The sequence below is a fragment of the Gopherus flavomarginatus genome, chromosome 5 (assembly GCF_025201925.1).
Source record: "Gopherus flavomarginatus isolate rGopFla2 chromosome 5, rGopFla2.mat.asm, whole genome shotgun sequence".
In the NCBI taxonomy this organism is placed as follows: Eukaryota; Metazoa; Chordata; order Testudines; family Testudinidae; genus Gopherus; species Gopherus flavomarginatus.
The window spans coordinates 3,607,406-3,620,817 of NC_066621.1; the positions used below are offsets into that span (position 1 = coordinate 3,607,406).

The 13,412-nt window shown below is 48.3% G+C and overlaps 1 protein-coding gene across 1 annotated transcript in view; it reads left to right on the top strand.

Annotated features, from left to right (window-relative positions):
• The window catches only part of LOC127052755 (uncharacterized), an 88,391-nt gene that overhangs the window by 3,374 nt on the left and 71,605 nt on the right, over positions 1–13,412 (top strand). Inside the window, exons 2-4 of the mRNA XM_050956709.1 lie at positions 3,052–3,154; positions 3,234–3,279; positions 4,082–4,434. Coding sequence (XP_050812666.1) covers positions 4,152–4,434 — 283 coding nt within the window. The 5' untranslated portion in view covers positions 3,052–3,154; positions 3,234–3,279; positions 4,082–4,151. The remainder of the gene's footprint in view (positions 1–3,051; positions 3,155–3,233; positions 3,280–4,081; positions 4,435–13,412) is intronic.

Consider the following 13,412-nt stretch of genomic DNA (forward strand, 5'->3'; position numbering starts at 1 on the left):
TGGAAATATGTTAACAAATTGTTTAAAAACAAACATGTGATAAGCAGTAGCTTTTGAGAAACCGTTCTTTGTCTTCCCCATCCTCCATAAACACGGCATTAACATGGCTTGGATCTCTGCTTGCAACTTCTGCCACTAGACATTTCTCGTCTTCTGCGCCTGTCATGATATAAACCCCCACTCTGAACCTTAGTGTCCAAAAGATAGGGTACCAGCATGCATTCCTCTAAGCTTAATTACCAGCTTAGAACTTGTAGCGCTGCCACCAACCAGGAATTCCAGTGCCTGGTACACTCCGGTCCCCCCCCAAAACCTTGCCCAGGAACCCCCAAGACCCAGACCCTCTGGATCTTAACACAAGGAAAGTAAACCCTTTCCCTCACCATTGCCTCTCCCAGACTTCCCCTCCCTGGGTTACCCTGGAAGATTACTGTGATTCAAACTCCTTGACTCTAAAGACAGAGAGGAAAATTCACCTTTCCCCCTCCTTCTCTCTCCCCCTCCCAGACTCTCCCTGAGAGAGAAAGTAATCCTAACACAGAGAGAAATTAGCCTTTCTCTCCCCCTTCCCTCCTTTCTCCCCAACAATTCCCTGGTGAATCCAGACCCAGTTCCCTGGGATCTCACCAGAATAAAAAAACAATTAGGTTCTTAAACAAGAAAAGCTTTTAATTAAAGAGAGAAAAACAGTAACAATTATCTTTGTAAATTTAAAATGGAATATGTTACAGGGTCTTTCAGCTATAGACACTGGGAATATCCTCCCAGCCTAAGTGTACAAGTACAAAGTAAAATCCTTTCAGCAAGATACAAATTTGAACTCCTCCCAGCCAAATACACATTTGCAAATAAAGAAAACAAACATAAGCCTAATTCGCCTTATCTACCTAGTACTCACTATTCTGAACTTATAAGAGCCTGTATCGGAGAGATTGGAGAGAAACCTGGTTGCATGTCTGGTCCCTCTGAGAACCCAGAGAGAACAACAACCAAACACTAAGAGCACACACAAAAACTAACAGCACGCACACAAACTTCAATCCCTCAAGATTTGAAAGTATCCTGTCCCCTGATTGGCCCTCTGGTCAGGTGACAGCCAGGCTCACTGAGCTTGTTAACCCTTTACAGGCAAAAGAGACATGAAGTACTTCTGTTCTATTAACCCTTAACTACCTGTTTATGACAGCGCCTTCCACCTTTATCATTTTGCTGTCATCAGGCTTGCGAGATACATCACCTCCCATTTCTCCTACCTCTTCTGGGGCGACTGTTCTCCCAGTATCACTCACTGCAGTTTCTATTTCCATGTTTTCCTGCAATCTGTTTTCAGTGTCTAATGTTGGAGGCTCTTTAAATAGTTTTAAGTGGGAGATACTGTACATAAATCCTTGAAGTTTCCCCAAGATGGTTGCCAATGTAACTCTTTCCCCCTCAATAGTGGAGACTTTGTATGGTTCACGGTATGTAGGTTGCAGCAGCCCTCTCTTTATTGTTTTCCTTCTTGCATTCAGTAACATGACACTGTCCCCGGCCTTCAATATTATTTTCCCCATGTTTACAAGTCTTAGTTTTGGCATCCTCTATTTGTTGTTTATCTTGTGCTTTAGAAATATTACTAATAGCCAGGTCAATGTCAGCATCATTTCAATAATTCAAATTTATGCTGTACTCCTTGTAGTATTCTTTACCGAGTTCCTCAAAATTTGGTGGCTTTGTAAACAAATGGAGAAGGAGTTGTACTTGCAAAATGAACAATCACAAATAACATATGCACCTGAAAGCTGATGGTTTTTAAAGACACTTATCCTGCAATTATCTGAGACTAGGTCTGGGAATGTTGCTTCAAAGCCATACAGTAGTCAAAAGGGTGACATTTTGGTAGTTATGTTTGGTTTCGATCACAAAGAAAATGTCACCAAGAAATTCATCCCAATCACTCCCAGTGTCATCAACCAACGTCTGCAATGGTCTGTAACAAATGGTGATGGATTATTGAAGGGGCTATCTTTACTGAGACAAATTATATGGAATCCAAAAGGCATAAGGAGAAAGCCATCCTAGTGCATTAACATGCACTGCATTCATTGCGAATTAAAGGCCATATTATGTAGTGATGATAAAAACAGATAATGATAAACAATTATCTTTGGCTCTCTCTTTATAAGATTTCTTAAGTTTTTAAAGGAAGTGAAAGAGACTTGTTATCATGTATATGCAATCCACACTGGAAGGAAGGTAAAAAAAATTTCTGAAGAAATTTAGTAGATATCTCAAAGTCCAAAATTCATCTTTATGCTTGTCAAGGTGGTATTCAGATTTAATTCCTTTCTCACTTTCTGGCAATGCAGACATCATGAAACCTAGCTTAGATGGAATAATAAGATGACAAATTCTTTCATGAAAATATTACTTCAAGGGAAGGGATTGTACATTTTACAGCAAAGGTATAATTATTGTTCTTTGCAATGTAAATATAAATTTTGCATTTAAAATGTAAATGACATATTGCAGGATTTAGTTTTATTCCAGTACAGACCCAATTGGCGATGGTTTTTGTCATCCCAGGCCAGTAGTATCTTGTGCTCAGGGCCATTGTCGGTTTGACTGTTCCTTGATGTCCACCCTATAGACTGTCATGATACTGTTCAACGAGTTGTAGGGCTTGTTTCATGGTGTGCATGACAACGGTTCTTTCTTTGGCAGAATGGAAAAGTGCCCCCTCTGATAATCAGAGAAGATGGGGATGTGATGCTGACATCACCTGCTGCACTTAAGCCATGATCAGATATTTTCAAAGTCATAGATTCATTATAAGGCATATGCATATGAAAGATATCTGAATGCAGAATGGGTAATCATGCCTTTGGTAAGGTGGGGTGGGGCGGGATCAATATCTGACTATAAGTAGATGTTGAAAAAAAATAAACTAAAAGTAATTGCTCAATGAACATAAATGGACTGTTTGTAGGATACCCTGGATGACATACTTAGGAAAGACAAATACATTTTAGGCTTTTCCTTTAATATTTACATTTCATACACTTTTGTCAGGTAACTGAGAAATACATTGCTACAGCGCCTACATATGTAGGCAAAGGAGATTTTTCTTGGAAATGTGAAGAAAACTGTGATCCTAATCCTGGTCCCAGAGAAGGTAAATTTAACACTTCAAATAATCCCCATGTTGGAGGATCAGGATCAAGATTCCCTTGTGTTATGTGTCTTTATTACAGGAGAAAAAGAACCTTCCAAAGAAAAGTTTGCAGCAAATCGACACAGGTTATTATTGCTTTATTCATTCCTTCAGGAGATGTGTTACGTCTCTTATTTGTGCCTTTAAGAATGGAGCCCTGGGAAGCCCATGCTGAGAAGTACTGTCTGAGGGGAAACAACCAAAAAAAACTCCTCTGCCCCTCTCCCATTTTTGCAAACACTGGTGTCTCAGTCCACCAGGGTAATTTCCTCCCTCTGCCCCTGCCTGTGCCAGGATTTTGCCCTCTGTCACCCTCTGCAGCGCCTCACCCCTGGGTTTAACCCCGGCTCTTTCTTCCCATTCCTGATTTTGCCCCTCAGCCCTTGTCCTAACCCAGGCTCCAGAGTGACACTTCCCCCCAATCCTAGTGAATTCCCACCCTCTGCTAAGACCCTGGCCACCCCCCTCCGATTGGCTCCCTTTGCCCTATTATTAACCCTTGTAAAACTCAGTCTGCAGCAGGGCCAGCTCTGGCCTTTTTTTTTTTTTTTGCTACCCCAAGCAAAAGAAAAAAAAAGGGCAGCCATGCTGCCTTAAGATTGGCTGGAATGCTGCCCCATAGAATCTGTCGCCCCAAGCAGGAGCTGGCTCGGCTGGTGCCTGGAGCCGGCCCTGGTCCGCAGATTCTCATGCCAAGTGACGGGAGGGTGAAAGGCAGTGGTGTTAGCAGATGTTACTGAGCCTGCTCAGCTCCTGTGCATGCCGGCTGCACCCTAAGTAGCAAATTCATGCATTTTCTAGCTGTTGCTGGGCATGCTCAGACCGCTCCAGCAAACCAGGAGCGGAACTGAGCAATGTGTAATTTCCTGCTGCTGGTTTCTGTCTCAGATGCAACAGCCGTTCTCTGTCTCTGCAGTTCCTGTCTCTTTGAAGAACCATCGCAAGTGGCACTGGCAGCATGGAGCGGGCCGAGAGAGAACTGCTGGCAACCCTGGAAAAGCTGGGAGAAAGGGAGCTGCAGAGATTCAAGGACAAATTGAGTGAAATCCAGCCAAAGAAGGGATACCAACTTCTCCCCTCTGGGAGCCTAAAAGATGCCGATCCCCCAGCCCTCACGGACCTCCTCCTCCTCTTCTATGGGACGGACTATGGGGCGGAGGTGGCTGCAGAGGTGCTGAGAGCCATCGACCAGAGAGTCCTAGCAAAGAGAATTGAGAAACTCATTAATGCACTGAGACATGGTAAGGAATGACCCAGGGAGACTGGCCCCCAGTCTGTTTCTTTCCCTGCCGCCTCCCTGTTACAGGTGGGATACTAGCTAGAGCTGTCTGCAGTGCTGTTGTCACCCTGTTGGTGCCGGGTTTCCGGGAAATGGGAGGCGGAAGCCCACCCATTGCTAAAGGATCCCCCCCCAGCCTAAGGGAAGGATCTACAGGACCTCAAAAACTCAAGGGATTTTGGGGGACAACTAATAAAAGAACAGGAACAGGAGAGTGGTCAAAGGGTCATAAGAAGGGGGCCTGACGGGGACACCAAGCAGAGAACCCCGGACAGCGGCCACTGCTCCTCAAAGGCATCAAGGGAGCCAGTGGATGCCGCCCAGAGGAACTCCACCCGGATACGTGAACGGACTAAGGATCGGAAACAAGCCCCACAGTCACCGGAGTCTCCATTGGCCAACCTCCTCTCCCTGGTTGAGTAGATGGCCATTTTAGCCAGGGTGAGGAGGAGGTTGACCAGGAGGTCCCGGGACTTCGTGGGGCCACGGATAGGGAGTGCATAGAGAAGGAGATGAGGGGAAAAATGCAACCAGAAACGTAAGAGGATGGCAATGAGGAGCCGGTGTAGGGGCTGCAACCTGGCGCACTCTAAGTAAACGTGCGCCAGGGTCTCCCTCACGCCGGAGAAGGGGCAGGTGTCCGGGACAGGGGTAAACCGCGCCAAGCACACGCCCGTGCTCACGGCCCCATGGAGGAGCCGCCAACTGATATCCCCAGTGGGCCTTGGGACCAGGGTGGAGTAGAGGCTGGCCCACCAGGGCTCCTCACCCTCCAGAGGTGGCAGGAGGTCCTGCCACTACGTATCGGGGTGGGACACGAGGGTGAGGAAGTGAAGGGTGTGGAGCACGAGCGTGTAGAGCTGTTTCCTCGGCGCGGTTTGGAAATGGACTGGCTGCAGGTCGTGCAGCCAGCTTGCGGAGAAGGGGCAGGGGGGGGCTGGTCGGGCCTACGGGGCAGAGGCCCGATGAAAAGGTCCGGAGGGCTTGGGGTGGGCGGTGGGAGGGGCGTGCCCTGCCGCAGGACCCGGTCGAGGTAGGCCCGAGCAGCGAGCGGCAAAGCGGCCTCCACCTCCTGGAGTACCCGCCGGGGAGTGCAAGGTCTGGAGAGCCCCATGCGGTGAGCAAGCGTCAGGGGATCCAGCCAGCCTCCCCGGTCATAGTCCAGGAGGTCTCCGACCCTGGTAGCTTCTGCCAAGGGTGGGTGTATCTATTGGGTGTCTGGGAAGTGGGCGGGCAAAGCCTGCCCACTGCTAAAGGATCCTCCCCCAGCCTAACGGGAGGAACCACAGGGCCACAGAACCCACTGAGTTCGGGGGACAACTAATAAAAGAACAGGGACAGGAGTGAGGTCAAAGGGTCAGAAGGAGGGAACCTGACGGGGACATCGAGCAGAGAACCCCGGACAGCGCCCACTGCTCCTCGAAGGCGTCAAGGGAGCCAGTGGACACCGCCCAGAGGAACTCCACCCGGATGCGTGATTGGACCATGGAGCGGAAGCAAGCCCCACAGTCACCGGAGTCTCCATCAGCCAACCTCCCCTCCCTGGTCGCGTGGATGGCCTTTATTGCCAGGACGAGGAGGAGGTTGACCAGGAGGTCCCGGGACTTCGTGGGGCCACGGATAGGGAGTGCATACAAAAGGAGGTGAGGGGAAAAGTGTAACCAGAAACGTAAGAGGATGGCTGTGAGGAGCTGGTGTAGGGGCTGCAACCTGGCACACTCTAAGTAAACGTGCGCCAGGGTCTCCCTCACGCCGCAGAAGGGGCAGATGTCCAGGACAGGGGTAAACCGCGCCAAGTACACGCCCGTGCTCACGGCCCCATGGAGGAGCCGCCAACCGATATCCCCAGTGGGCCTTGGGACCAGGGTGGAGTAGAGGCTGGCCCACCGGGGCTCCTCACCCTCCAGAGGTGGCAGGAGGTCCCGCCACTTCGTATCGGGGCGGGACACGAGGGTGAGGAAGTGAAGGGTGTGGAGCACGAGCGTGTAGAGCTGTTTCCTCGGCGCCGTTTGAAAACGGACCAGCTGCAGGTCGTGCAGCCGGCTTGCGGAGAAGGGGCAGGGGGGGGCTGGTCGGGCCTACGGGGCAGAGGCCCAATGAAACAGACAGCTGCAGCGGCACAGGAGCCAGCCAACAGAGCTGCTAACAGGGGAGTTTGAGTGGGAGTTCTGTTGGAGGAGCAGGTTTTGTAGTTTGTGGATTGTATTGTGGAGTTTGTGTGTGAATGTGTGTGTGTGCAGGCTGCTAGGGGCCGTATGCTGGGAGCGAGGCTGAGCCCTGAGTTGGGGGCGGGGGCACTCAGGCAGCGGCACAGGAGCCAGCCAACAGAGCTGCTAACAGGGGAGTTCCAGTGGGAGTTTCCAGGGGCAGGTTACAGGGGAGACCAAGGCAGAGAAACCAGGAAGTCAGACAAGGGAAGGGGCAGGGGTCTGCCAGCAGCCCAGTGCGTGTTGGTGGCCTGTGGTGCGGTGTGAGGCGTGGATTGCCAGGCACAGAGTTGGAAGGGTATGACTGAGACAGAGGCAGCAGGTAGAGACACACTGAGGATGACCGGATGCGGTAGCTATGGCATGTACATGGTCCTGGAGGGGGCACCTGAAAGGAGTTTTGTCTGCATGAAGTGCCGCCTGATACAGCTGCTGGAAGAAAAGATAAGAGGACTGGAGATGCAGGTGGAAACTCTGGCTGAGTTTAGAAGGGGGTTTGAGCAGATGATGGAACACAGACGTGATGAGGCACAGGGGACAAGCTCAGATGAGTGCATAGAAGCAGGACCAAAGAACTCTGAGGAGGGGCTGCTGGGTGAGGAAAGTGGACGGTGGAAGCATGTGACTAGGAGAACCAGGCAGAGGAAAAGATGGGCCAGCGATGGAGAAATAGAACTCAGGAACAGGTTTGCTGAGTTGGAAAATGAAGATGGAGCACAGCAGGCTGCTGAAGGAGAGAGGGCAAGGAAAAAGAGAAGAGCAACTAGTCCTGCAGAAGGAGGGGAGGAGTCAATGGAGGCGACACCAAGTATGAGCCCTAGGAGGATTGTAAGGGCGAATACAAATCGAGAGGAATTGCAGCCAGCTGGTGTGGGGGATAGACCGGAGAATCACACTGTCGCCAGGAAAAGGCAAGTTTACGTGATTGGAGACTCTTTACCGAGAAGAATAGACAGGCCTGTAACTAGACCTGATCGGGAGAACAGAAGGGTGTGCTGTCTGCCAGGGGCTAAGATACAGGATGTGGACCTGAGGCTGAATAGGATCCTAGCAGGAGCGGGAAAGAATCCATTGATTATCCTTCATGTGGGAATGAATGATACGGCTAGTTACTCACTGGACTGTATCAAGGAGGACTATGCCAGACTGGGGAAGACGCTCAAAGAAATCGAGGCTCAGGTGATCTTCAGTGGGATTCTGCCGGTTCCTAGAGCAGGGCGACGAAGGAGTGACAAGATTATGGCGATAAACAGATGGCTCAGGCATTGGTGTTACAAGGAGGGCTTTGGGATGTACGGTCATTGGGAAGCGTTTACGGATAGACAACTGTTCGCTCAGGATGGACTTCATCTAAGTAAGGAGGGAAATAGAATTCTAGGATGGAGGCTCGCCGACCTCATCAAGAGAGCTTTAAACTAGGAAGTTGGGGGAGATGGTTGGGAGATGTTCAGGAGATCTCCACGCCGGAATATAACCTGGAGAGGGAAGTAAACAAAGTGAGAGGGGATACCCTTGCGAACCAAAGAATTGATCCAAGGAGGAATAGTGGAGCAGAAACCAGAGTAATGGGTGATGCTGGTGGTAGAAGGTCTGTGCACAATGGGGGAAAGAATCTCACTGACCCCAAACACCAAAAATTAAAATGTCTGTACACTAATGTGAGAAGCCTAGGTAACAAGATGGAGGAACTGGAGCTACTGGTGCAGGAAGTGAAACCGAATATTATAGGGATAACAGAAACCTGGTGGAATAGTACTCATGACTGGAGTACAGGTATTGAAGGCTATGTGCTGTTTAGAAAAGACAGGAAGAAAGGCAAAGGTGGTGGAGTAGCATTGTATATCAATGATGAGATTAACTGTAATGAAATACGAAGCGATGGAATGGATAAGACAGAGTCTGTCTGGGCAAAAATCACACTGGGTAAAAAAGCAACTAGAGTTTCCCCTGAGATAGTGCTTGGGGTGTGCTATCGACCTCCGGGATCTGATTTGGATATGGATAGAGACCTCTTTAATGTCTTTAATGAAGTAAACACAAAGGGGAAATGTGTGATTATGGGAGACTTCAGCTTCCCGGATATAGACTGGAGGACGAGTGCTTGCAAGAATAATAGGGGTCAGATTTTTCTGGATGTGATAGCGGATGGATTTCTTCATCAAGTAGTTGAAGTACCTATGAGAGGGGATGCCATTTTAGATTTGGTTTTGGTGAGCAGTGAGGACCTCGTAGAAGAAATGGTGGTAGGGGACAACCTTGGTTCAAGTGATCATGAGCTGATTCAGTTCAAACTAGATGGAAGGATAAACGAATGTAGATCTGGGATTAGGGTTTTCGACTTCTTGAGGGCTAATTTTAAAGAGTTAAGGAAATTAGTTAGGGAAGTAGATTGGACGGAGGAACTTGTGGATTTAAATGCAGAGGAGGCCTGGAATTACTTTAAGTTGCAGCTGCGGAAATTGTCAGAAGCCTGCATCCCAAGACAGGGGAAAAAAACCAGGGGCAGGAGTTGTAGGCCAAACTGGATGAGCAAGGAACTCAGAGAGGGGATTAGGAAAAAGCTTACAGGGAGTGGAAGAAAGGGAAGCTACCTTGGTGAGGTCAGAACATGTAGGGATAAAGTGAGGAAGGCTAAAAGCCGCATTGAACTGGACCTTGCAAAGGGAATCAAAACCAATAGTAAAAGGTTCTACAACCACATAAATAAGAAGAAAACAAAGAAAGAAGAAGTGAGGCCGCTATACACTGAGGATGGAATGGAGGTTAAGGATAACCTAGGCATGGCCCAATATCTAAATAAGTACTTTGCCTCAGTTTTTAATAAGACTGGTGAGGAGTTTAGCGATGATGGAGGGATGATAAACGGGAATGTGGATATGGAGGTGGATATTACCGCAACTGAGGTAGAGGCCAAACTTGAACAGCTTAATGGGACAAAATCGGAGGGCCCGGACAATCTCCATCCGAGGATATTAAAGGAACTGGCGCGTGAAATTGCGAGCCCGTTAGCGAGAATTTTGAAGCAATCGATAAACTCGGGGGTTGTGCCGTATGACTGGAGAATTGCTAACGTAGTTCCTATTTTTAAGAAAGGGAATAAAAGTGATCTGGGTAATTATAGACCTGTTAGCTTGACGTCTGTAGTATGTAAGGTCTTGGAAAAAATTTTAAGGGAGAAAGTAGTTAAGGACATAGAGGTCAATGGTAATTGGGACGAATTGCAACATGGATTTACTAAAGGTAGATCGTGCCAAACCAATCTGATCTCCTTCTTTGAGAAGGTGACGGATTACTTAGATAAAGGAAATGCGGTAGATCTAATTTACCTCAATTTTAGTAAGGCGTTTGACACGGTTCCACATGGGGAACTGTTAGTTAAATTGGAAAAGATGGGGATGAATATGAAAGTTGTAAGGTGGATAAGGAACTGGTTAAAGGGGAGACTCCAGTGGGTCGTATTGAAAGGTGAACTGTCAGGCTGGAAGGAGGTCACTAGTGGAGTCCCTCAAGGATCGGTTTTGGGACCGATCTTATTTAACCTTTTTATTACTGACCTTGGCACAAAGAGCGGGAATGTGCTAATAAAGTTTACGAATGACACGAAGCTGGGGGGTATTGCTAACACGGAGAAGGACAGGGATACTATTCAGGAAGATCTGGAACACCTTGTAAACTGGAGTAATAGTAATAGGATGAAATACAATAGTGAAAAGTGCAAGGTCGTGCATTTAGGGATTAAGAATAAGAATTTTGGATATACGTTGGGGATGCATCAGTTGGAAGCGACAGAGGAGGAGAAGGACCTTGGGATATTGGTTGATAGCAGGATGACTATGAGCCTCCAATGTGATACGGCTGTTAAAAAAGCAAATGCGATTTTAGGATGCATCAGGCGAGGTATTTCCAGCAAGGATAAGGAGGTGTTAGTACCGTTATATAAGGCGCTGGTGAGACCCCATTTGGAATATTGTGTGCAGTTCTGATGTCCCATGTTCAAGAAGGATGAATTCAAACTGGAACAGGTCCAGAGACGGGCTACTAGGATGATCCGAGGAATGGAAAACCTGCCTTATGAAAGGAGACTCAAAGAGCTTGGCTTGTTTAGCCTTGCCAAAAGAAGGCTGAGGGGGATTAGCTTGCTCTCTATAAATATATCGAGGGGTTAACATTAGGGAGGGAGAGGTATTATTTAAGTTTAGTACTAATGTAGGCACGGGGACGAATGGGTACAAACTGGATATTAGGAAGTTTAGACTTGAAATTAGATGAAGGTTTCTAACCATTAGGGGAGTGAAGTTCTGGAACAGCCTTCCGAGGGAAGTAGTGGAGGCAAAAGACTTTTCTGGCTTTAAGACTAAGCTTGATAAGTATATGGAGGGGATGTTATGATAGGATAGCTTAATTTGGGCAATTGATCTTGGATTATCACCAGATAAGTCTGCTCAATGGTCTGCGGGGAGATGTTGGATGGGATGGGAACTGAGTTACTGCAGAGAATTCCTTCTTGGGTGCTGGCTGGTGAGTCTTGCCCACATGCTCAGGGTTTAGCTGATCGCCATATTTGAGGTCGGGAAGGAATTTTCCTCCAGGGCGGATTGGCAGGGGCCCTGGAGGTTTTTCGCCTTCCCCTGCAGCATGGGGCATGGGTCACTTGCTGGTGGATTCTCTGCAGCTTGAGGTCTTCAAATCAATTTTGAGGATTTCAATAACTCAGTCCTGGGTTAGGGGTTGTTATAAAAGTGGATAGGTAGGGTTCTGTGGCCTGCCTTGTGGAGGAGGTCAGACTAGATGATCATATTGGTCCCTTCTGACCTATGAGTCTATGAGAGTCTCTGAAAAGGTCTGGAGGGCTTGGGGTGGGGGGGTGGGCGGGGTGTGCTCTCCCGCAAGACCCAGTCGAGGTAGACCCGAGCAGCGGGCGGCAAAGCGGCCTCCACCTCCTGGAGTACCCGCCGGGGAGTGCAAGGTCTGGAGAGCCCCATGCGGTAAGCGAGCATCAGGGGATCCAGCCAGCCTCCCCAGTCGTAGTCCAGGAGGTCTCCGACCCTTGTAGCTTCTGCCAAGGGTGGGTGTATCTATTGGGTGTCTGGGAAGTGGGCGGGCGAAGGTATAAAGTGCAGGTATAAAGGGCAATATTGGTCCAGGGTCCAGGGTCTGAACATCCTCCCGGTTCAGACAGCACCATTGACAGATGCTACCCCACTATTTGGCCATTGATTATGTCCATTCTACTCTGCGTGGAAGTCAATCACGATGGACCGTTGGGTCTTACAGGTCCATACAACTGGGCTATGTTATCCCCCTTCTCTCCTCCCCACCTACCTTATCTCTTACCCCATCCCTCTTCAAGGGCCATTCTCACTAGCATCTGCTGTGAAAGGAAGTGAACCATCTTCTCCAGCTTGGTGCTGTGGAAACTGTATCTCTGCAACACAGGGGGAAAAGGTTTCCATGCCCACTACTTTCTGACCCAGAACTAAAATGGAGGATAATGTCCCATTCTCAACCTCAGGAAACACAACAAATTTGTCCAATCCCAGAGGTTCAAGATGGTCCCTTTAGGCACGATTTTTCTTGGCTGGAACAGGGGGACTGGTTTTCAGGCCTCGACTTACAGAACTAAACTGGGACGAGTGGTAGATATACTGGAGAGTAGAGATAGGATACAGAGGGACCTAGACAAATTAGAGGATTGGGCCAAAAGAAATCTGATGAGATTCAACAAGGAGAAGTGCAGAGTCCTGCACTAAGGATGGAAGAATCCCATGCCTAGACTAGGGACCAAGTGGCTAGGCAGTAGTTCTGCAGAAAAGGACCTACGGTTACAGTGAACGAGAAGCTGGATATGAGTCAACATTTTGTCCTAGTTACCAAGAAGGCTAATGGCATTTTGGGCTATATAAATAGGGGCATTGCCAGCAGATTGAGGGATGTGATCATTCCCCTCTATTCGACATTGGTGAGGCCTCATCTAGAGTACTGTGTCCAATTTTGGGCCTCACAGTGCAAGAAGGATGTGGAAAAATTAGAAAGAGTCCAGGGGAGGGCAACAAAAATGATTAGGGGCTGGAGCACATGATTTATGAGGAGAGGCTGAGGGAACCGGGATAGTTTAGTCTGCAGAAGAGAAGAATGAGGGGGGATTTGATAGCTGCTTTCAACTACCTGAAAGGGGGTTCCAAAGAAGATGGATCTAGGTTGTTCTCAGTGGTACCAGATGACAGAACAAGGAGTAAGTGGGAGAGGTTTAGGTTGGATATTAGGAAAAACTTTTTCACTAGGAGGGTGGTGAAGCACTGGAATGGGTTACCTAGGGAGGTGTTGGAACTGCCTTCCTTAGAGGTTTTTAAGGTCAGGGTTGACAAAGCCCTGATTGGGATGATTTAGTTGGGGATTGGTCCTGCTTTGAGCAGGGGGTTTGACTAGATGACCTCCTGAGGTCCCTTCCAACCCTGATATTCTATGACATGTACTTTCACATTACCATACATCCCACTCACAGATGATTCCTCCATTTCACGGTAGGCAATGACCACTATCAATACAGGGTGCTCCCTTTTGGTCTATCTACTTCACCCAGGGTCTTCTCCAAGACCCTCACAGTTGTCACAGCACACCTTCAGAAACAAGGAATAATGATTTTTCCATACCTCAACGATTGTCTTCTGAAAAGACCTACACAGATCGCTGCCTGCATGGTTTTCCATAAAGACAAAGTTTACCTTCACTCTCA